Here is a 26,960-nt window from a genome sequence, read left to right on the forward strand (position 1 = left end):
ATTAAATACTAATAAAGTAAATTTTCTTATAATATCTTGAGTATTTAGAAATTTTTCAAACATTTCTAAGATTTAAGTAAACTACTATGTGTAAAATATATCGAAACTTCGTAGCGCTCCCGTTGCATTACTTACACGTTTGTATGCATTCACCAGGTTCGTCGAACGTATATACTATCGTGTCCAGTGTATAGATAGGGTTAATTAGTCGGTCGGTGGTAGAGACTGAGCGAAAATTAGTTCGCGAGAAAAGCGTTGTGTCGCATGGCAACGTTTGCATTTTCCGCGTTGCCAGTAGCGCTGGTGAAACGACGATGCCGGTAGCTTTCGGGTGATTTCGGGCAGACGTGCAGCTTTCCGCTAGTAGTGGGGATAGTTACGCGGCGTACGACTTGAGTCGGGTGGGGCGACATCACGCCGGGACGGAGCAGCACGAGATTCTTGCAGTGTCGAATCCCGCCGGTTGTCTTGTTCTTTTCGTAATCGTCATTAACTTCCTTGATCATAAATCTCGAGCGTAAGTACGGCTCGTGTACATACGTGTCGTGTTAAAAAGTTTTCCCAATTTTCCCTTTACCGTGTGCGTATACATATATATGAACGTTTCATCTACTTGGCTCGATTTTCTTGCCTGTTCGACCACGTGATATTATAGTAAGTCCGAGTTTCAACGAGTTAAAAGTGTGAGTTCCAAGAGTATTCTGCTGTAAGAACATTCCGGAACCGTTTCTCAGTTCGAGAGTGAATCGATCGATCATCGCTTATTAACCTAGACTTCAGATACATTGCTCGCTTTTTTACGACAACACAAGAAGTGGTGAGATTATCAGCTTTCATTTTGCGAGATTATTATTTCTATCATGGAGGAAGTGAACCATAATGTTGAAAAGCAATTATCAGACCGAGAAACGGAAATGAAAATTGAGACAAAGGACGAGTCGACACCCAGAAAAGAAACAACGAACAGATCCGTCAATCTTGGCCAGGTTCTGCCTTTAATGCAGGTAAGCTTACGTAACTTGAAACTTGCATTTATGTGCAAATCATGCTGATTCATGTGTCGTTGGAGCTATTATATATATATATTATTCGATATAGTCTTTCGCACACGCGATTTCGAGCGTGCGCTGATGTCGTGGGTGTCATTAACCCAAAGAAAAAGGTTTAAAACGGAAGTCTCGAATCTTTTCGACAAGCGCGTACCTTCGATCGATTCCATCGAATTATGGCGAATTGACTAGTTCGTAGACAATTGTGTTATGAATCTAAATACCACGTGTAATGATGTCAATGTGCAAAATTTATTCGCAATAGAGTGTTCGGTAATGTAATGATTTTCAATACTCATTGTAATGTTGTAATGTAAAACTTGATCGATCATTGCCGATTTTGAAAATGTTGTGTTCTAATAAATGAACTATGTATGTTGGCTGTACCATAGTTGGTCAGTAAGAGTATAAAGTGCTTGTGATAAGCAGTGAATTTATACAAAATGATATATATTAAATTAGCATAACGGGTGTCCATATGTGATCTAGGGTGTTGGCCAATCACTATTCTGCAATATATTAATTTGCTGTATTTTTCCATTTAGAACGAAAGGTGTTTTCAAACATGTGATACATTTTTTTTCTTGAACACTATTACAACTCGTTGAATATTTCTAAAACAAATAACTGTTATTTCACCTTTATGTATTCGATATTCGCGAGCAATGTAATAAATTCATTTTTACAAAAGCTAATAAAAAAATATAATTAACAAGCATTGTATAAACAATATGTCATATAGAAGAATATTATATCTAAAAATATTATATCTTAAAGTCGATTTGTATATCGACTTGGAGATATTTCGTTGATTTTGAGTAAGATAGTAACAATATTAGTTGACTATGAAACATACTTCCTCTTTGAAGCTTTTTAATGCGCCCATGTTTCCATTATATACACCCACATGATAATTGTTCTCTTAATCTTATTTTGTTCGAAATGACGTCATTTTAACTGACCGTCTCGAATCAGAAGGATCACTTCCGGAGCAATGGCACGAGTATCGATTGGTCGACACGCCTGAGACAAGGTGCGGATTGTGTAGAATGCGACATTGTTCTCTCGATACCATGATGTACAAGGCTCGAATTCTGTTAGAATCTATTAGAATATGATATAAATACATAATTATATATGTATCTATGTTTGGCTTCGAATTTTAAATTGTTGGCATTGTGATATGACATCGAACATACGATAACTGTAAAAAACGAACTGTAAAAAAACAAACTGATATTGAACAAGTTATCTTTTTGTATTAAGTTTATGATAATATTAGTTGTTTATGACGTTAGAAATAATTTTCTTGATAATTGGCGAGTATGTGCAAAAGAAAGAAGATAATATCGCAAGTGTGTTTAACTTTTATTTTTACAATTTTTTTTTCCTTATTTCCTTTGCAATTTTTTTTAGCATTTATTAATCCACAATATTAAGAGATATTTATCTATATTGACAAATTGTTTTGTCAATGTTACATTTTTTTTCATGCATATAATGTTTATATTTTGAATTGATGGATATTCGATTTTAAATTTTCTAAATACTTACTTTTTGAATATATTTTTGATAACTAATTAATTGTGCGCAAAAGAAAATTTGTTTAAATACTATTGATAAGAAAATCACAATAAGGATTTTTTTTATAAATATCGAATAATATAATGACCTTTATCGAATAATATAATGAATTTTAATAAATAATAAATATGTATAATGTTGTATTATTTGTATATATGCAATTGTATACGTAATAATTGTATATATGTAATTGTATATGTAATTACATATATATCGATTATTCAAGAAAATGTAAGAAAAACTTACAAAGTCGATATCTTCATCTATATATTTATTATACACATTAATTTCTTTCTGGAAAAATTTCATATTGCAGCGTGTCAATATTTATTTTTGAAGTTATTTTTTAGTTTAGAGAAATTTTTTGCAATGTTTTGTACAATCATTGATCATTATGTTATGATCGCCTTAATTGTTCTAAATATTCAGAAACAGCATGTATGCGATGTTTATTGAAGTTAATACATCTTTACTTCAAATTATTGTATACATAGTGTTTCGAAATAAATAGTAATGAATAATAAAAAATATAAAAAAATGCAGGATTTGATTATTTTAAAATATAAATTTATTAAATATTTTAGTAAATGCTTAATGATTTTTTCAAGTTTAATAATATCATGCTAGTTTTTCTTTAAAAAAAACTTTATTTCATCATTAAGACAAAATTTCAATTGAGAAAACTTGAAAATATTATATTTTTTTTTATTATTTTTCCTATTATATATATTCCGAATAAAAATATATTTATTATTTTTAATTTTTTTATTATATAGTTGAATATATTTATATTATTTATCCTCTATAAAGTTGATTTGATTTATCATTATAAGATTTTTTAGATTGAAATATAAATTTGAAGTTATGAAGTTTATATTACTTATATTATATTACTTTTGATCACTTTTAACGATAAAAAAACAAAAGAAATTCATAAACATTCTGACTTATTTTTTCAAATAGGAAATTAAAAGAATGGAAATATAAAATGAAATTTTCAATAATAAATTTTATCCATAATAAAAATAACTTCAAAATGACATATTTTGATTTAAAAAATCTTATGATGATAAATTAAATTCGATTTTGTAAAAAAAAAAAAAGGGCAGTATTATACAGATAAAATTGATAAGAATATTATTAAGAAAAAAATTATTTTTTATATTTACTATTTTGTAAATATAGTAAAAAACGATATTTTATATTCATTTATTTTCTAAAGTGATTTTTAATTATTCAATGTTAAACATTCAATGTTAATATACAAAATATATAAGATAAATATTTATAAATAATAAATAATTCGTTTTTGTAAAAAAAAAGAGCAGTATTATATGATAAAGTTGATAAGAATATTAGAAAAAATTATTTTTTATATTTACTATTTCGTAAATATAATAAAAAATGATATTTTATAAATATTCATTTATTTCCTAAAGTGATTTTTACAGTTAATTATTCAATGTTAAACATTCAATGTTAATAAAATGTAAGATAAATGTTAATAAATAATAAATAATAATACTAGAATAATATTCTAATAAATATGATAAACAACAAACAAAGATATTTATATTCTATTATATTTATCATTATATTTATTCTATTATATTTATCATTAATATTTTCTTCATATTTATGGAAATATATTTTGTCATTTGAAAGTGCAAAAATTGTAAAAATATAATATTTTTTTCACCGATTGAAATCTTTTTTTAATAAAGATTTAAAAAAAAAAACTAGTGCGATATTAGGAGAAATTTTTTTATTAAATTAGAAATTATTAAATTTTATTAAATTTATTTATTAAATTAGAATTATCCACAATTTTTCAAAAAAATTAAAAATTATTTTTTAATTTTCAATTTAGATGCTGATTTAGAAAAATATTATTATATTTATTTTTTCTATCATAATATAATAAAAATGTAAGATTTTATCATGATTTTAATTTATATGTAGTAATATATGTAATACATATATTATATATATAGTACATGCTACATATATGTAATAAGATTTTTAATAGTAATTAAAAATTAAGTAAAATAAATATCAAAATAATCTTTTATAATAGTTGTGTTTTTTGTTTTTTATTATTATTTTTTTATTTAATAGATGTTTTATTTCTGCTGTGAAAGACATTTTTTGGATGTATATACTTCAATGAATTTAGTTTAAATTTTTTTGTAAATTTTACCTAAAGAATATATATTATTGTATAGTAATTATTATTTCAGAATAGTAATAGCGATTTAAATTATTTTGTATTTTTGATTATGATATATGATAGGAAATTATATATAATAATATAAAACGCTTGATATTTATTAATAAATAATTAAATAGATTTCAATTATTGGATTAGCCAAATATTAAAAAAAGAAATTTGCAATTTGAAACTATGAATCCAATACTTGTTTTAATTATGAGTTTTATTTATGAGTATGAATATTGCGATTCTGTAGAATGAAATTTTCATGATTATTAAAGAACAAATATTGTGAATATGTTGTAATATTTAAGAATTTTATGTTATTAAAAAATTTTATGTTATTGTTATTATTTATTAATAATTATATATATATTCATAATTTTATAATATAATTTCTCTATTATTCGAATTTCAAAATGTCTAATTTAAAAATAAAAAATATTTTAATTTAAAAACAATAAAAAATTTATATTTCTTATTTATAACATGTTTATGTAACATATTTTATTATAAAATTTTTTAAAGTTATTTGTTTGATTTATTTGTATATAGCTTTTTCAAAATTTCTAAATAAAGAAAACACAAAAACTATCTCATATTCTTTTTCTTTCTATTCAACTATAAATCGTTTCTATTAATTAATACTCGATAATTAAAAAATACCAAATAATTAAAAAAAAAAAAGATTATAAATTTTAATTTTTTTCTAAGAATATCAATTCACACATATTTTTTTATATGAAATGTTTAATAATGGAGAAAAATTCTTTTAAAAATCATCATTTTTTTATAGCAGGTACTTTTTAAACATATATGTATATCTATGATAATATATTCATGATAAGATATTTACAAGCGAGAGAACATAGTATTGAAAATATGTATATTTATGTAAACCGATAAAAACTTATTTACATTTAGGCATCATGTCGTTCGTATGTCTTGTTAGTTTACTTTCTAAATAATAGTTTCATTTATTTACCTAAAATTCAGAAGAAGGTTGCGATCGATATGTTTCACTACGGAAAAGGTTAAATTTTTTTTTTTATCTAAATATACTATACTACTTTTTTTATCTAATATACTTACTACTTATTATTTTCTGTGTGAAAATATAATCTCATAAAAAAATTTCATGAAATTTTTGGTCCGAGTTTCTTAATTTTTTAAATACTTCTCGTTTATTTTAAAATTTTATTAAAAATTTTTTAAACATTCATATTTTTTTGTATGCATTTAAAATTGATAATATAAAATTTGTTTATATCAAAACAACTTCTCTGTGTCATAGGTTATCAACAGCTTACATTGATCGATAGAAATAAAACTTCTTAAGTCAGCAAAAATATTATTTTCTGATTTATATTTATTCAAGAGAACATCAAAATATTCTTAATATAAAAAATATTTTTGAAATAAGCGAAATAATATTTGATTACGATACGATATTTTCTCTAAAAATTCTTTATTTATTTTTGAATCCATATCATTACTTAAAACTTATATTGTATGTCTTTTTATAATAATAAGCAAGAGACGTGTTTATTACGTCAAATTCTTAGAACAAATATTATAAAAAATAATTTTTATTCCAAGTCAAAAATGATATTCAAATCGCATATAGTTATACTTTTATTAAATACGCAAATAAAACGAAATAATATTAAAGAAAAAAAAATGTTTCTTTGTATTCGCAAACTTATATTCATAAATTCATAAATTCAATTTTTATATAATATTCTTTATATAATATTCATAATTTACCGAATGGTGAATTAAATCTCTTCTAATTTATATCATCTTCCAATTTATCAATAATTTGATTAATTCTGATAAATAACAACTCAGACGAACTCTCAAGGTGGATGTATCGGTTATAATTTATCACTAAACCGCTGCTAAAATGATCTTCACACATTTTCAATTACCGAGCAGAATACATAACACACACATGTTCATGTGTTTATTCAGAGAACAGCTGTTACGAACGATGCTTAACTAACTGGTCGTGTTTTTCGTGTTCATCGTATACTTATCAACTTTTATTAATAACGTTCGCGAATATTCCAACTTCTCTGAATCGTTGAATTAATTAACTTGAAACTACCGATCACGCCGTTGAACAATTACGTAACTGGCTTACTTTGAAATAACATTTTTATATCCTATACGATGTATGTATAACCTTTTATTGTTTTAACGTCTAAGAATATGTCATGTTCAGAGAACTTTACAAGATTATAATATTTTTCTGATTTTTCATCGAAGATTAACGAAGAATTTTTGATCGATTAATCGTTTTGCTCGATAGAATGAAATAATATGTTGTTTGTTACAATCTTCTATGTAATATATAGAAAAAAAGGAAAAGATAAATAATATTAATCGATTTCAATAACATATTTTATTATTTATTATTTACTTATTTTGTTATTTACTTTTTTCTGTATTCGTTAGGAATTATTTTTTTTTTATATAATATAATAAATTTAATTTTTTATGATTTTCTATGTTTTCAATCACGATAAAATTATAAAATATTTCATAATTATTTCCATCAAATTTCTTTTATTTTATTAGAAAGGTTCTGATTTTGCTTCTTTATAAATATATTTTTTTTATAAATAATATAAATCAAATTATATCAAAATGATAAAAAGACCAGATTTTCATAAAATTATTATAATTATACAGCTGCAAAAAAATAATTCAGATCTTACTGCGATTAAAAATTTTCCTCTTAAGACAAGTTATTTATATATGTTATTTATCTCGATTTACATTTATTACATGTAGTAATCAAAATTGCAAACAATTGCAAAAATATATCAATTCAGATGGTTTTTATTATGACTAAAAATTTTTATTCTACGTTAAAATAGATATTATATTTATTGGTACTGTCTATTTCGGGATAATACGTGTTATATCGCAATTTATCATTATATTGCAATAATTTCAAACTCGAATATTTATGCAAAAAAAATTATAATATATTTTTTATTAATTAATTAATAAAAGTATTTTCTTAAATTATTAAATTATTTAAAATTCGAAAATTATTAAAATTATTTAACTTCACCGCCACATTACATTCTATATTCTCTGTTAAACAAACTCTTTCGGATAAAGCAATAGTGAAATATCGAAATGCTAACAATTGTTGAACGATCCTGTTCAATCTGATGTTCAATGTACTGTATAGATTAATCACGCTACCGATAATTTGTCTTCCACGCATTAATTAATGTCCTGTCGTCCTCGACCACCGCCAATCGTTTATCACATATTACAAATTGTGTTCGTGCACTGTTTAAAACATCGAAAGTGCTTCGTTCTTTTGTTTAGTTTGCACTTGTTTAAAATTCCTCATGTACGTTGCACCGGAAACGCAAAGTTGGTCTTTCGATATATGCATACATTATACATTCAAGTAGAACGTACCGGTAAGAAAAAGTGTCACTGTGTTAACCGGAAGTTGAGAAGATCATCCAGTGAAAGCTTCTTCGATATTCCTTGCCTGATTACTATATAATTGGCATCGTGCATACAATAATGAGCGACTCCTGGTTAATGCTCGATTCTTCTTTCCGTAAGCCAAGATTGGAAAGAGACGTTCATTTTCTTGGCGTGAAAAAAAAGTAATGATTCGTCGAGGATGTTAGAGAAAGGATAAGTGACTATGAAAGGAAAAGAGAAACTTTATAATTATTATGGAATCAATATTTTCGTATTTAATTGAATATCTCGTTTAAATCTTGCGTAATATTTTTCTTAGCATACCTTTCTCATGTATATAAATGTATAATTTTTATAATTAAAAGTAAAGATAATCAAATAACAAGTAATCTGATTTTCGTTAAAGCGAATCATTCGTCTCATTTTGAATTTTTGTAATTATTTTTTTTATCGATTATCATATGATTATTAAATATTTTAAAAAATATTACCAGAATTGGATCAGATGAAAAAAATTCTAATAATCTATTTAATTATTTGATTATATTATATGTGTATAACTATAAGAAAGTCTACGGAATAAGAAAATTACAAAAGAATTACAAAATCAAATAAATAATAATACATTAAAGCTAAATTATTCTCAACATAAATATATTTTATATTTATATTCTTTTCTGTTCTTACATTTTCTAAAGAATGAAGAACGACTCTTTCTTTATAAAGTGATCGAAAGTTATCCATTTTTTTTTTTTTTAAACAACACATCTGTCACCTTTCTCTTCCATCCATCAATCGTTATCTTTACGAAGCGTTTATTTTAACAGGCACATTACGTCAATGCTTAATTCAACCACTTTGTTGCCACGTTGAAAAAACTTTTTTAAACCGCCCACGTGCAGACATTCTTCGATACAGTTACCCGTCTAGATCGATAACCGGACTGATCTTTAAATAGAATAACGTTTTGTCACCGAGAATGAGGGTCGGTGATCGTATGTGAAAGTAACGAGAATGAAGAAAAGGTTAAGCGAAAGGTAGAACCACTTTGGTTTACCTAAGCAACCACGACTCGCCGTTGCGAATTCAACGGGCTTTAAATGGAATTCAGCCTTATCAAGCGACGCGATTCCTTGGTATAATCCAACATCACAGTCTGTCCATTAATATCCACGATCGTTCCATCTTGTCGTTTCTCTTTCCCTGTTTCATTACTGTCGTATTCCTTTGATAGTCATGCCATGATAGCTTTGAATCATTAGTTTTAATTATCTGTTATACCGTCATTATTAGAGATCAATCAAAGAGTTTTCAGAAAAATGATTGTATTCCTGAAAATATCTAAAGGGTATCTTATTTAAATCTATAAATAAATACTTATTAATACTTATCGAATACTTATTAAATTATTGATAATATAAGAAAATATTTCAAATATTCAAAATTCAATATTTCAAGAGATACCCAATTTGATATAATTACTTTTTTGTGGATGGGATATACAAAGTATATTTTTATTTTTTCAAATTAAATAAATATTTTTGATTATTTATTTTTGATTATTGCTGTTGAATGTAGTCAACATTTTCTATAAAAAATATTGAAATCTTAGTATAAAACTATTTGATATTATTATTATTCAGGAATTATTTGGATCTGAATTTAAAATTATATTACTTTCTTAAAATAAATGTTCATATGTATATTCTTCAGCTTGGATATAGAGATTTATTCTATTTTTATTTTTAAACAATCAATTCTTTCTAATATTTTTGTGGAAATTTTTGTATTCTTAAGTGATCTTCTGTTTCAAATTTATTAAATATATATATTATACATTTTTTACATTTTATATTCTATATTTTTTAAATATTCATAAGAAAAAATATAAGATTGTCGGATCTGATAATCTTGGAGAAAATTCGATAGAATTTTTTCAAGAATTTCTTCTTATTCTGTAATTATAGCTATGTAAACTTGGAATTATATGATGATAATGAACGAATATACTATCATGATAATGAAATTACATAAATTACATTCATAATTTTGTTTAATAAATTTTGTTTAATATTTAAGGGAAATATTGGGAAATGTTACTAGATTTAAAATAATACATTTCTGTATCCAAACTGAAAAATATACATTTAAACATTAATTTCAATATATATATACAATATTGAAATTAAAATATCTTTTAAATTAATATTTTATAAATAAAATCTAAATTTATGTTATATATCAAGATCTTTTTCATAGAAATTGTCAAGCTGTATTCAACATAATAAGAAGAAATATAATTATATATATTTTATTATATATATATATATATATATATATATATATTTAATATATTTATAATATATATATATTATTATAAAGTTTAACAAAAACTTGTTCACAAAAAAATTATGTTAAATTATGCTTCTGAAATTATTAAACTTTTTGAAACATGTTTTTATATTATAAATAATTTGACAGATATTCGAGTGGATTGATTTAAATGAGACATTTCTGTTTAATTAATTATTTTTTTGTGATAAGATATATGAATCAACCAATTATTATATACATTTAAATGTAGGAGTTTTTTTAGATGAATTAAAATTTATTTGGCAAAATATATTAGTTTGATTTGAATCAATCTTTTTTCAAATCATAATCTTTCTCTTATATTAAAAATTATATCATATAAAAAAAAATAATATTATAATCATTATATAATTAATAATAACTTAAATATTGCGATGCATATTGAAATACATAGAAAAAAAATAAATTTTACAGATTATTATATTAATATAAGATTATGTTATATTTTGAAGAAGTAGCGTTATCAGCAATTTGTAATTGTAACATATGATTGTTATTGTAATGTAAACATTAAAATAGTGCTAAATAAAAAAATTTTCAAATTATGATATTAATATAAAATCATGCTGTGATATGCAAAATATTATTTCTTTTTTATAATATATCTTTATAGTATATCTTTTAATATATTTTTTTTCGCTTAATATATCTTTCTTTTAATAAATTCATTTACGAATAAAAATCATTCTATTTATATATTACTTTTTGTTAATTATTTTGGCATAATATATAAAGAATAGGAAAAAATAATATAATATTATATGGCAATCAGATTTTTCAATAACATTGAAAAAAAATTTTTTGCACGATATATGTATAATAAAAATTTAATAATTAATTACATTTCACAACAGGTTTTAAAAAATATAATTTAATTTATAAATAATATAAATTTATTTAATAATTATTTTTCTAGATTTTTATATGATTATTATTATATTAATACTTAATATTTTATATTAAGTTATATCATAAAATTTTATATTAATACTTAATATCTGTGTTTAATAATATTATATTTAAACTTATATATACCGTATAAAATTTTAGTATAGATATTCTATTTATAGGTTAAATAGATTTTCTTTTTTACTATTAAAGCGTAGAAAATTTAGTAATTCTAATGTTTTAATCTAGTGATTTTATAATTCTAAATTTCTAAATATTAGTGTCATGAATTTATATCTTTTTTACTGTTGTATGTTTTTTATGTGATATTTAAAACCATTGAGAAACATATATAATTGCTATAAAAAAGTACTTTATTGTTTTACAATCTTTTTCTATCTTTCTCATAAAGATAAAGTATGCAAAATTTTTGTGGTCCACTAAAATATATTTCGTAATCATTTTTTATTATATTAATATTGTCAAACATTCATCAGCTAATGTTGAAGCCAAATAATAATTTAAGAATGCAATATATGTATATCTAGAGAAAATGATAGGTACAATAATGTTTAATCAAAATTCATTAAAATTTAAATAATTTTATTTGTATATTTTGTGTATTTAATTTTCGATTTGCAAGATTTAGATATTATTACTTGTTTCTTTTAATCTATAATCTCTGTCCCAAATATAACAGCATATGTATGTCTAAATTAAAAATTTAATTAATAATATAAACAATTCAATATATAAAATTTTGTAAGATTTCGTGAAATAAACTTATGAAATGATCTAATATTAAAATTTGAAAAAAATTAATTTGTTTAAAAAAAATACATACATGTTGTATTATATGATTATGAAAACATTATTTTTTCTTAATTTTGATACATTTTGTTATTAACTTTTTTAATTAAGAACAATCACAAATTAATCCAATTAATCGTGTAAGAGAGCGATTAATGAAAAAAAATCTGTCCCAAATTGAAGTGAATCTTTATCAAACGCTTCATCTACGATTTGAATGAAGATTTGAATAAGTTAATTTCCTATTCCATTTCCATTGCATTTTCTTATACTATCCTTTTTAGCCTCATTCATTAATTAAATCATCGATTTTTATATTTTGAATTTATATTGAATCAATCATTAAACGGTCGATTTGTTTATCGTTCAATGACAACGCAATGAGAACGCCGATTTGCTTTCTAATTTTATCTTTTTAAGAAGAATGTCGAATCCAGTAGCGCTTTCACTTTCGTAGTTTGTTCGAAAATCGATCGAAATCGCCAAGTCGTTAAAGTGTCGACTCTCGTTTCTACAGTGGAATTAGTGTCGAGGAACGAGGCGATGCCACTCGTGTGACCGTTCGCGAAAATAGAAGCTCGCGGTCAAATGCGCGAAGAGGACCGCATAGAATAGCGCGTTAGTTAAGGTCAGGATATTTCTGGGCGTGGATGAAAGTAGTGTGCATCTCGCGAAAACGAGCATCGTTTCAAATGTTAATTGTGTTAGTAGGTGAAACTAATATCATTTTCGTGACGAACTTTCTTTCTTTCGATTCATTGCGATCGATTTCGTTAATTTGTTTCCGTCAAAAATCATAATTATTTTTAAAATCTTAATTTTAATTTTTCGCTTATTATATATGTGATTCTATTGCGATTTTATTCTTTTGATAATATCGAAATAGAAAAGACGCGATAAATTTTTTTTGTATATTTTATCCTTGATTTTTCTGTGTTAGTCGAATTGGAATATTATCGGAATTCTTTTTAATCATTCTATGTAAGACTTGTACTTGTAATTTCAGTGAAATTTGAACTGATTCGAGTATTTTTGATATTATATTTTATTAATATTAATATATTATGTTATTAAAATGATAATATTGCAATATTTTTGATATTGAAGAGCAAATTATAAAAAATAAATAAATAAAATAATTTTTTCAATAATTTAGAATAGTACAATAGAGAGTTGTTTATATCTAGAACAAATGATATTAATGATATTTATATAATTTATCATTTTATCTTTTAATCTTTCCACTTAAAACGTATATATATCATAAAATGATATATTTTATAAGGTAACTTTAAATATTTCATGAAATATATTAATTTTTCTCCTTTTTTCAATCTATTTTAAAACTGTTCAAATAATAGATTTACTATTTATAAATAATCTAGATCTAGATAGATAAATATGAGATCATATATACTAGATTGTAAATATATATAAATATAAAATTCTATAATTCATAATAAGTTCTAAACGTTTATTTAATTCATAAAATTATTTTAATGTAATGATACTTTAAAATATCTACAAAGCATAATTACCAATTATTTATATATATTATTATAAACTAATTAACAACTAATTTAAAAAAAGTATAAATATATAAATAAATAAATAATGATCTAATTATCAATATCCGAAATGATGAATAAATTTTTTTTTTTTACGGAAAATTTTTACATTATAGTTCATTTGAAATGCAAAATCTGCATTCTCATTTAAAGTAAAAAAAAAAAGTGATATTGTGCAATATCATTACATTATTTTTATTGCGATTCTTTTTATAAAATGTAGAAAATATAAAATATATGCTCATGAATAATAGATAGTTATAAAAAATTAAAAAGAAATAATTTGACCTTCTTTTTTTACAATGATTCCTCGTTACATAATTAATTTACGATTTACGTGCCACGAAGCACGGTTTCATTTATCGTGAAAAGATATCACGATAACCTTATTAATCGGTCATTTTATTATACCGGAAATGTGCTATTTAAAATTTTAATTCACCGATTTTATCTGATATTACAGTATTTTATAAATTCTATAAACAATTAAAAAGTACAACGGTGGTTTTTACATAAAGAATTCATGAATTGTCGTATAAGATAATTTTCATTTATTTTTACAAGAGAATGTAATAACGTGAAGCTTTTTTTTTTAAATATATAAAATTTTTTCTTTTCGTGAATTATAAAGAAATTATTTTTTGTAACTTAAAAATAGATTTAAAAAATGGAATTGCTTTTATAAAGAATTATTATTGGTTTCTATTTTTATGTCACAATTTATCAAATACTTCAATAAATACTTTATTTGTTTATTTATAGATATATTATTATAGATACATTTATTTTTATTTAAAATTAACGAGCTATATTCTCGAGTATAATTAAGATATATTTTTTTAGTTGTTTTACGTAACTTTATTGCGTAACCAAATAACTCTCTGATATAATTGAAACAAATCATCATTCCTGTTTAAAATTCAAAGAATTCTTTCGACGTTTTATGATTCAAAGATTATTAAGATTCAAAGATAATCATTATTAACGCTTTTAGTAAAATCTAAAATCTAGCATATAAAAAGCTAGCGCAAAATATTCATTCATTTATAAATTTATTTATAAATTATTTTTTGCTATTTCTTATGATATTTTCTTTTTAAATATATATCATTTTTTAAATATATGCCTAGAAGATATGTATTTGTATTATATTTATATCCGATGTTATATATGTTTACAGAAATATTTGTGATATATTTACATTAAAAATAACTTACTCGTTTTTCATTCGATTCCACAACAATTTGTTTTTAAAACAATTTGATTATTTAAGATGCATTATTCAGTTCGAATTATATATTTATATGAAAATAAAAACTTCATCATTTTATTTCATTTTACAATGGTATTCAATGTTATGCGATAATATTCAGCAAAATGATACAATTTTTAAAATATTTCCGATAATCTATAAAAAAAATTAATAAAAAAAATTGATTTATTTTGAACAACTACAAATTATAATAATTATTATAAAATTTTAAAAAAAATTTCTAGATATAAAAAATTAAAATTATCTTTTTTAAAATAACACGATATATTTTTGATTTTATAATTGCATGATTCCTAATTATATTCGTAGATGAGTTCGATCATCTATGATCTTAAAATAACATTAAATCTTAACGTAATTGATACATAGAAACATTAACATTTAGATTAACAGAATCAAATAATATTTGTGCTATCAATAAATTGTATAATAATAAAAATTATCAAAAATATTTAACAAAAAAATAAATCTTTATTTTTTTCATACAAAATTGTACATTAGACCTCTTATTTATGTATTTGTACTTATAATAAATATTTAAATTTTATGCCATTTTACTAAAAAGTTATAAAAAGCAATAAAAAGTTTCGCTTTTTTGAATAAATTTTAATATCTAGCAACAAATAAATTTTATGGATATTTTATAATGACTGTAAATAATTATTATTATAAAGATATAAATAAATTAATGAAGAGATAAAGATAATTTTATTTTCTTCTTGTTTGAAAGAAACAGCAAAAGTTTTTAGAGTTTTGAATATTTGAATTATTTTACGATCTTTTTACATCAAATTAATCACTTTTTCCCTCGATATGTTTTTTATTCAATTTTATTCAAATTAAAGCATAATTCACGTGAAATTGGAAGAACAAGCGAAAAGAAAGAGAAAGGAGAGATTAAGTCATTATTTTGTTGATTTCATATGAGTTTAAAAATTACAGGCTTTACTTCTTACCTCGAAAACTATTTCATTCCATTGATTTATTTTTCTTCCTTTTTTTCATTTTAACTAAAAAAAGAATAATCCTTTTAAATATATTTTTTTCATATAGTAAAATTATTTTTTTAATATTGAAAATTATAAATAAATTTTTATCTTTCAATTTTAAATCACGTTTTTAAAAAATCAAAAATAATACTATTATATATAAAAATAATATTATAAATAATAGTATATATATATATATATATATACTTAGTATATATATATATATATATATATACTATACTATATATATATATACTAATATATATATATATACACATATATATTCATATATTTATATATTATATGATAATATTATTATATACATACTTAATAATAATTTCTTTCCTACGAAATAGTTTAGTCTCATTTTGATAATTTGATAATTAATGAAATGTTTTATAAAAGTCTTCTAATCATTATTATTCTATATCTGCTGTTTTAGTACAATCTATAAAATTATATAGTTTTATTATCATTTCAATGTCATTTAAAATAAACGTGCAATTGTTTAAACTATTCGACATTGAAAAAAATGTTTCAAACAAAAATTACTTCATTTCAAAAGGAATATTGGTTCCTTAAAAAAAGTCATCTTAAAATCATGAGGGTATTCATTTAAATAAAATTTTTTATTACTACAAAATAATATCCCATAAAATGAGTTTATTTCAAATTATTTATTTTTTTCAATAATTTAGAAGATAATTATATAATTATAATTAATAATTGTATGATTAATTTCAAATGAGACATTTCGTATATTTATAGAAAAATTTTATTAAATCATTTTTAATTATTAATACATTTTAGTAATTAAATAATTAATGTTGTTTTTTTTATAACTGTCATTTATAAAATAAAATATCATTCAATGAAAACCGCAAAAAGGAAAAGAAAATATCAGAAAGCTGGACATGAATAGCAAAACTTCTGTAAATATTATGTTTTATTTTTTATTTAAATCTTTCTTTTAAATAAAAAATAAAAGATATGTTATATTCACAAGATATGTTTAAAATATTAAAAACTTACTTTTGAAAATAATTTTAATATTTATATTTTTTTTAAACAATCTAATAAATAGAATCAATTCTAAATTTACTTTTATTATTATATCATTCAAGCAAAGAAATTTCTTATTCCATCCTATTTTTTCAAGTACTATTCTTTCAGACTATACCATATTAAAATAATAAATGATATTCGAAGATATAATATTCGAAGAGTAGGTCGGTTGAAAATAAATATACTGTTTTGAATTTATTTCGTTTTAGTAGCATATAAGCGGGTATTATCATATCGTAAAATATCCATGAAATATAAATTTAGTGTAGACTATTATCATTAAATAATTCTCAGAAATTATTAGTATATTTCTATAGAAATAAAAGAACAAAATTACTAAATAAAAATATTCAATGTTTTCTCTTAAAAAAGATAAATTATTAAATAGAATAAAAATTGTATCAATGCTAATCAATATATAACATAAAATACACATAAAATAGAACATAAAATAGAAAATATGAAATCTTAAAATAGAAGATACTTGCAAAAAAGTATATAATACATCATCAGCATCATTTCTCAAGTATATAATTCATCATCTTTTTCTATCATGCGTATAAAACATAAATTATCTCCATTTCTATTATCAATGTAATGTTTAAATAATATAGGCCAAGATTTGCATCTAAAAATTCATGTAAAATCATTCGAGATGATTTTGAAGAACATGATAAATTTTTCGATCGATCTTAGTGTGATAAACGATATGTAAATTTGGAAAATGCAAATCGGAGTAATAGTTCACAAACTTAAAATCTGCAAATTAATTTCAAAAAAGAGTCTCATCTTCTGCTTAAGCAAATTTAAAAATCATGATTCTTGAAAGTTTATAATTTATTAGAATTATTGTACTTTTTTCTGTTTGTTTCATTGAGAAATTTTTTTTTTATTTTTGGAATTATTTGTGTAGAACTATTGTTTTCTTTTTTGATATTTTTTTCCTAACGAAATATTATAAAAATTTGATAATTTTAAAAGAAACTAAGTTTTTAAAAATTTTTCAAAATCATCGATTTTTTTTAAATAAAATTATGATTTTTTATTTATTATTTTCAGGTTAATAACTCAGGTCAAAACAAATCCAATTGTAATATTATAATATTATGATTTTCATATAACTTTGAATACAATTCATAAAACCCTTAATACAATTCATAAAAATAAAGTAATTGATGTATTAATGAAACAATTATTATGATGAAATTATTATTATGATTATTATGATTATTATTATGATAAAAAGATTATCTAAAGAAAAATTTATTTTAATAATAATAATTTATCTATAATTTTACTACATTTATTTATAGAAAATATTATAATAAACTATTATCTATTCTTAATATTAGTAAATACATTTCTTATAACCTCTATATAATGTTTCTTATAAATTGTAAACACTGACATAAATTTCGTTTCAAATTAAATATTCATTATAATTCGTTTGAATTAGATTGTATTATTTCTGTTAAACAATATTATTACATAATGAAACAGAAATAATTAAAATTAATTTGATTTGAATTTATCGTGATGCTATAAAGAATTCTGTATTCTATATACCATTATATTTAGAAAGATTCAGATTGTAAGAAAAATCATCTTCCTAAATAAAACTTTCAATGGTATAATTCGATAATTTTAAAATAGATAATATTAAGTCATTCAAAATAATCAAAATCAATTATTGAAGAAAATACAGAATGTATTGGAATCGATAAAAATTATTTTAAACATTTTTAAAATAAATTGTTTTCAATAATCTTTTTATTATAATTTGACCAATTTTTATGAATTTTCTTTTTACTCAAGATTATATTTTACATAAGTCATTGGATTCTGAATATTGCACTAATAAAAATATGTAATTCTATTTAAAAAATCATCAATGATTTTAAAAAGAATATTTTATCTATCATAATATTTGTTACTTCGAACCAAGTTTTTTTTTGACATTATTAAATATATATAGAAGCCGAAAGTTACATACAAATGGGCATAAGATAATTCTTTATGAAGAAATAAGAAAAAAATAAAATACAATTTTTTTGTCCGTTTGAAAAAAACCAAGTTTGAAAATTTTTTAAATACAAGCGAAATTGACTTTTCGATTGGAAACAAGTAAATTTCGATACAAAGTTATTATACACATAAAAAATAAGCAAAAAATATAAAATAAAATTTTATCGTTTAAATTATTATTTTTGAAAAAATTAAGATTGAACATATAGAGTCAAAGTTATATAATTTTATTAATATAAAATTCATATTTTTGAAAACTAATTTTTAAACATAATAAAATTAATTTTATATATAGTATAATCTCCTATTGATCATTCATTTATATCCAATTGAAAATTAGCCAATTTACAATTGAACAATTTTCAAATTCTATTTTTTCAAAAAATAGTGAATTTCTTTAGTGAAAAAATTTTATTCTATATTTTTTTCCTTCTATCATTTTACAAGAAATTATCTTTACATAACTTTACTCATCTCTGCTTACATAACTTTCGCCTCTATCCTGTATGTTCTGATAAAAACGCCGCCATAATTATTTACAAATACAAATTATCTATTGTATTAATGATATATAATCTTTGAAACATATCTATTGATCCGGAAACGTTTCTAGAATTTAATCAATATCTCCAATATCATTGTAGATCAATCGTTTTATTATTTCCTGTGTGTAAACGATTCATGTTGGTTATGGTATTCCATATTGTGAAAATTCAAATACATATGATTAAATTTTTATTTTTATATTTTTTTAATATAATATAATATTTTTAATTTCATACATAAATTTTTCTGTCAGTTAATTAATATAAATATTTAGAAATTTTTTTATATATAAAAAATTTATTATAGAAAAATATATATCATAGTTTTACTTAAAACTCATCATTAAATAAAAGTCTCAAAAATTTATTAAGCGTAAATCTTTCAAATAAAATCAATTAGACGTCATAAAAATTTATTTAATAAATGATTGTAAATTTTTATTTCTATATTATCTTTGTAGATTAAGATTGAATTTTACGTAAATTAGAAATGCGATCGAGATATATACGAATTAAAAAGGGATTTTCATATTTCACAATTTTATTTTACATGATTTTATTATATAGAAAAGGATGATTTCTCTCTCTCGTTGTTTGTGAAAAAAATCTTATTATTATTTATTATTTATTTCATGACAAGAATCAAGTAATACTTTCTATACCGGGTCATACAGTCCATACTATTTCCTGCTGACCAACACTGATGCTGTATTCATGGGGCAATGACCCATTGATCCCATGGGAGAGTTTGCATCGTCGTAACTCGCACATAGCTTAAACGGCATCGATTTGTGGAAATGATTAAGGGAGTTCGTGCGCTAGTTATTTCCATTTCCAGATAGAGAGTAATTAAATTCATAATGATAGACAAGAGTGTCGAAATTAATGATAAATATATATATATATATTTTTTTTTCTCTCATAAAGAGAGAATATAACCAAGATTTGTGCATAATATGTGAATAGAAATATGAATTAATTTAATATCTTCATGTTCAATTTTCTTTTGCTAAATTTTTTTGAAATATTATAATTTTTAATTTTTTTAATTATACATAAAAATAAAAGTAGATAAAATATTGTTGAAACATATAATGAATGGTATTATTTTTATAAATAAGTATTTAAAAGACTTTTAAATTATGTATTTAAAATATTTTAGTTTGATTGGAATGCAAACATGATCCTAATACTTGAAATGAAATTTTTCAACCTCGTGATTCTCAATTAACAGAAAATTCGTACGAAATTTGTGATAACTAAAAATATTTATAAAAAAAATAAAATGTATATAAACTAATTAAAAAAAGAAAAATTAGAATAAATTAGAATTTAAATTAATATATAATTAATATATTAATTAATATTTTTTAAATATCACAATATATTTTATATTTTAAATATTTTGCTTTTTTACATATGCATTCTATAGATTTTGATATATTTAAAATAAACACATAAATATCCGTGAATTTAATTGTTTTCCATTTTTCCAAAATTTATTAATTATATTTTTTGGAAATCTTCTTTAATTTTTTCACAAAGAATTTCAATATTATTAATAGCTATTTTCTATTCTGATATTGAATTTTGTTTCTAAAAAGCGAAATAAATTCAACTATTCTATTTTGTTCTAACATTGATTATAACTCGAAAACAAAATCAAATAAGACATGTATTCATATGAATTTTTTTTTATTGTTTTCATGTATAGAATTACTCACTGAAGTAATTCCTCGATCCGACAGAATATTTTATTTAATAATAGATTCAGAAATTGTTTTTAAATAATCTTGATTAATTTATAATTTTTCTTCATTTCTTCTTAGATAATAATGATAACAAATTATTCCAAAATGTTACAATCTCTATATGTAACAATATAACAATTTATTAAATATCTGCAAAAAATAATATTTTTTAGCACAAAAGATTTCAAAATTACCTTGCATACATCCATTAATTCTTGATTCTCACGGATGATCTGTAATCATCAAATCTAATTTTTCTAACATTAATCTTACCTCATAAAATTGTCTAGGAAGTAGAAAACTTAGTTTATAACTCAAACGCAAGAAGGAAAAACGTTTCTACCATTTAAGGGATCGTAACTGAACGCAATATTCACAGTTAATGATGTACCAACGAATAAAAACGAAAAGATGAAAAAAATCATAGATTTTATCCCATCGGAAAAAAGTGTGGAGAATAAGAGAGTGGAATAATATAAGCAGACTAGCCAGTTTTTTTTTTTTTTACAACCACTTAAGATTATGGATTGCAAACAAATTGTTGAATAAGCATGGTTCAGGTATAACGAGTGGATTTCATACAGGATGATTGGATAATAATTGGTTTACTTACCTAGTGGAACACATTGCTGAGGTTCGAGTCATTCGATATCCTGAAAGCATGTTTATTGGATGCAGTTAATAATGAAATCAGAGTGAAAGCGCGAAATAATTACATCACGATTCTTTCTTTTTTATATTTATAATTATATATATATATTTTCATTTTTTAAAATCCTTTCTCATCTTCGTGCGATTTACCTTTTTATAATATATGAGAAAATGTTATTTATATTATTTATATATATATATATATATATATATATATATATATATATATATATGGAAATAATATAAGGATAACATATTTTGAATAATGCATTACATGACTATTTTGTAATTTTGATATTAGTTATTCTATTTTTTAAAAATAATATTTCAAACGAAATGGAACTTATAATGTATATTTAAATAGATCTGGTTTCATTTATAAGTTTCTCTGGGAAAACGGGGCCTATGAACTTAAGGATGTTAAGCTACTTAAAAATCAGTCTTCATGGTAAATACTTTGCATAATTTAAGAAAGATGAAAATAGATGAAATTGTGAACTTTTAGTAAATACTGAGGAATTTTTTCTTCTTTACTGAAGATAATAAATATTTAAAGATAAAAAAAATCTTAATGTTCAGTAACTCGAAAAATTTAATAATTTTATTTATTCTTCTTTGCTCTGCTGTGAAAACATTTATAAATCAAAATATAGATTTTCTACAATTTTTTATTATGTATTTGAATGTATTATTTCATCTTTATAAATTGAATTCAGAGAAGCTCGACATCTATATATTTATTTCAATAATCGATTTATTTCAATAAATCAAATTTTTCTTATCAGTCTTTTTAAAACTTGTATTCTTTATAATTTCTTAATATTCGATATTCATTCTCTGTCTTTCAATTTTAGAATTGAAATTATTAGAGATTACTAGAATTATTAAAATTATTTCGATGTCTAAAAAAAAAATTTGTAAATTTAATTTGTAAATATTTGTAAATTTTTCTTTCTCTGAATTTTTACAGTTAAAAAAATATTAAATTATTATATATTATTAATATTATTAAAAATATTAAATTATACATAAATAATTATTATTAAATATTTCAATAACTTTCGTATGACAAATTTTTGTTTATTAAATTTGTAGAAAAGATAACATTTTTATAATTCAAAACTTTAAATATAGATTATATAATATAAATTTATATATTATTTTTATAAGATACATTTATATGATTAATTATAATCAGTTGCAAAAATATTTATATATGTATTTTTATAAGAAAAATTTAAAAAATAATTTAAAAAATCATTTAAATATATATTGATATATTTAAATATATATATATATTGAAAGATGTAATTTTAATAATAAAACTATTTATATATATAGAATAAATTATATGGATTATAGAATAATTTATTTTCTGTTGAAAAATTTCCTTAAATATATAAAATCAAATCTTAAATTTTTATATTTAATTTTTCATTTTTATTTTATTTTTTATTTTTTAATTTTTTTTTATATTTTATATATTTTTTCAACTGGAAATATTTTTATAGCAGGCTATTGAACATTAAAATTTATATAATTTATATATAATTTAATTTTATATTATTAATATTTATCTTGTATTACGAAATTATACTTAAAAAATGAAAATAATAGAATAAGCTGATACTTTAAAAATTGATTTTGTCTATTCAAAATGATATTTTATGAAATGAAGAAATATATATAGAAATATATATAGAAATATATAAGAAATTATGGTCTATAATCTATATATTTATAGTATTTTATGTAAACAGAATTATTATTGGTTTTGATTATAAAACTTGTTAATTGAGTTTACATGAAACGTATGAATACTTTTGCGATTATACAAGATGTTCCAAAAATATAAGAACTTTTGTTAAACTTTTGTTTGAAGATAATTTCAAACAACATTTTTTTTGTTACGATCTTGTTAACAAATTATTAAAAAAAACTCTAGCTAATTATAAAATGTGTAGTCGATTTAGTCAAAATGATGATAGCGTTGGCTACGTGCCATCGAGCGAACATGAACAAGTCAAAGCAATATGTCGAAAAAAATATATTGAATATTATAATTTATTTATTATTGGATATATAATTCGATATAATTTCTTTATCGATAAACAAATTCTTGTTATATTTATTTTTTTTTAACATACTTGGACTTGTTCATATTCGATCGGCGGTAACCAACATCACCGTCGTGATTAGGTGATTGATTATATATTCCATGATTGGCCAATGTTTTTTGTTAATAATTCAAACGTAGCGAAAGTTTTTGCAAAAGAAAATATTGCTTGAAAATTAAATTATTTCAAAAATCTTCAGTTAACACATTTTCCCACATTTTTTAAGGTAATTTATATGTATTATATATAATATAGATCTTAATATACATCTCTAATATACAGAAATGCAAGGATTAAGAATGTTATCTATTCGCATATATATGTATTATCATAAATCTTAAAATATAATATTATAATCTTTAAAATATAATAACAATAACCTATTATTGACCAAAAGCTTTTTTTATATATTATTATATTATATTATATTTTATATATTATATATTATTATGATATTAATTATATTTCTATAATGAAATATATTTTTAAAAAATGTAATTGTTATTTTCATGAATGTAATTTATAATTTTTATTAAACCATCCCATAAATATCATTTTGAAAGCCCAATTTTAATTGCAAAGAATTTATTATAAAATTTCAATTTAATTAACTTATCATTATTATTTTTATAGCAATTTATACTAAATTAAATTAGAAGATAAGATAAAACTTTAATAGATACATAAATGATTAACAATTTGTCAAAAATTTTTTTTTCATTATAATAATGCTCAATATTACATATAGTAAATATAATGACGGAATATAATAAATAATTAATTGATATTAATAATATTAATGTATTATCATTGTATTTTTGCAATCCAATTCTACCAATTTTTAATTGCGTAGCTTTTATAAATGAAAATCTTGTAAATTAACATTTAAAGCAGTATTTTTTAAATTAATATAAATATAAATAATTTTTTAAAAAAAATATTTATGAGAAAATATTAAGTAAATATTAAAATAAATTATATTAATAATAAATATAAGTAAATATTAATCAAATAAAATTTATTAATAAAATATTTTTTGAAAAAAAATAATATATAATTATATAATATAAATATATAATCTATAACTATATATCTGAAATACATTATATGTTAAAAATAAGTATAAATATTTATTATTTTTTTATTAAAATTAAATTCTAAAACAATATTATTCACAATATAACCCAATAAATTTAAAATTGAAAATAAAAATAAACATACGATTAATTTGCATATAATAATTGGATTTGTATTATTTTAGACTCATTGTAAATATTTTACCAAAAACTCCGTTTCCGTTGGAACTTGCTAAAGCGACTAATATTCCCTGTTTTGTCGACCTTGCTGGAGCCGGTTCGAGCCCATACTCATTATTTCCTGACTACAGATTTGCAAATATAGTTATCGTGATACAATAATGTTTCCAAACATCCAAATCACACGTGGCATACATTAGCATGAATCCTTATGTCGATGATTAAAATGAATATCTTATGAAATGAAAAATCTCATACAATTAACGCCTATGTCTTTTATCTTTGGAAGTATCTAGTATTTTTGTTATATTCATTTTTTTTATCTCTTTATTCTTTATCTCTATATCAAAGAATCAAGAAAACAATACATCCGATATTATTATTTATTTATGAAAAAAGATGATTTAGAATTATTTAATTTGTGAAAAACATTGTTTAACATTTATCAATTTAGCATTATCAAAGATTTTCAATAACAAATAATATTTTATCTTTATAAGAGATTATATCTAGAAACTATAATGATCTAGAAACTATAATATGTCTAGAAACTAGAATGACGCATTTTAATCTATAAATGAATTTTTTAAATTTTTCATTATCCGAAATATATTTTAAATGGAATTTAAAGAAAGAAATAATTTATTTTAAGAAAGAAATAACAAGTATTGCTTTTGCAAATAAGTGCATACCAAAAAGATCAAATTTTTTTTTTTTAATAGAATCATATATTTTTTAATTTATCTATCGATGTAAAAATATGTAAAATATTTATATTAACAAAATTATTTATTTATTTTAAAATTTATCGTATGAAAGATAAGAAAGATATTCTTGTATTTGTGGATTTTTGATTTTTTATAAGCTAAATTCTACAAAGTTAAAATATTTTAAACTAATAATTTTTTCACTTCTCTTTATATGATAGTCTCTTTTTATATGATATCTTTTTACAAAATTCATAGTTATATTTTTTAATACAATTAACACAAACACAACGTAACATAAACATTTTATTCACAATTTTGTTTATATTTTTTTATATATATTAAAAATACATGTTCTTATATGTATTTTCTTCACATGTTTTATTTATTTTAAATCTATTTTAAATATTCTTCTATTTTAAAAAAGATTGACAATGAATAAAATGTTAATGTTTTTTAAAAAAATTTTTTTTTTCATTTTTCGCATTATATTAACTTCTTTTTTATTTGTTTATTAAAACAAATAAAATATATTTATAAAACATTTTTTTCGAATGCATTCATTTTAAATTGATTTCTATTTAGTTTAACACAAATTTTGCTGTAAAAGAATTGTTATATGATTTTCTTTTACT

At 21.2% G+C, this 26,960-nt stretch overlaps 1 protein-coding gene across 3 annotated transcripts in view; it reads left to right on the top strand.

Annotated features, from left to right (window-relative positions):
• Positions 1 to 416: 416 nt before the first annotated feature.
• LOC122720305 (terminal nucleotidyltransferase 5C) overlaps positions 417 to 26,960 on the top strand; it is a 224,074-nt gene continuing 197,530 nt past the window's right edge. Inside the window, exons 1-2 of one of the 3 annotated variants that reach the window (XR_006347745.1) lie at positions 864 to 1,004; positions 1,099 to 2,603. Coding sequence is in view for 1 of the 3 variants with exons in the window: in XM_043946920.1 (XP_043802855.1) it covers positions 861 to 1,004 (144 nt within the window). In the remaining 2 variants the exon portion in view is untranslated. Of the gene's footprint in view, positions 1,005 to 1,098; positions 2,604 to 26,960 lie in introns of those variants that run through there. The other 2 variants (XM_043946920.1, XR_006347744.1) reach the window with 2 other exon arrangements.

Source organism: Apis laboriosa, unplaced genomic scaffold (genome assembly GCF_014066325.1).
Source record: "Apis laboriosa isolate Shangri-la unplaced genomic scaffold, ASM1406632v1 scaffold125_cov141, whole genome shotgun sequence".
NCBI classification, from domain to species: Eukaryota; Metazoa; Arthropoda; class Insecta; order Hymenoptera; family Apidae; genus Apis; species Apis laboriosa.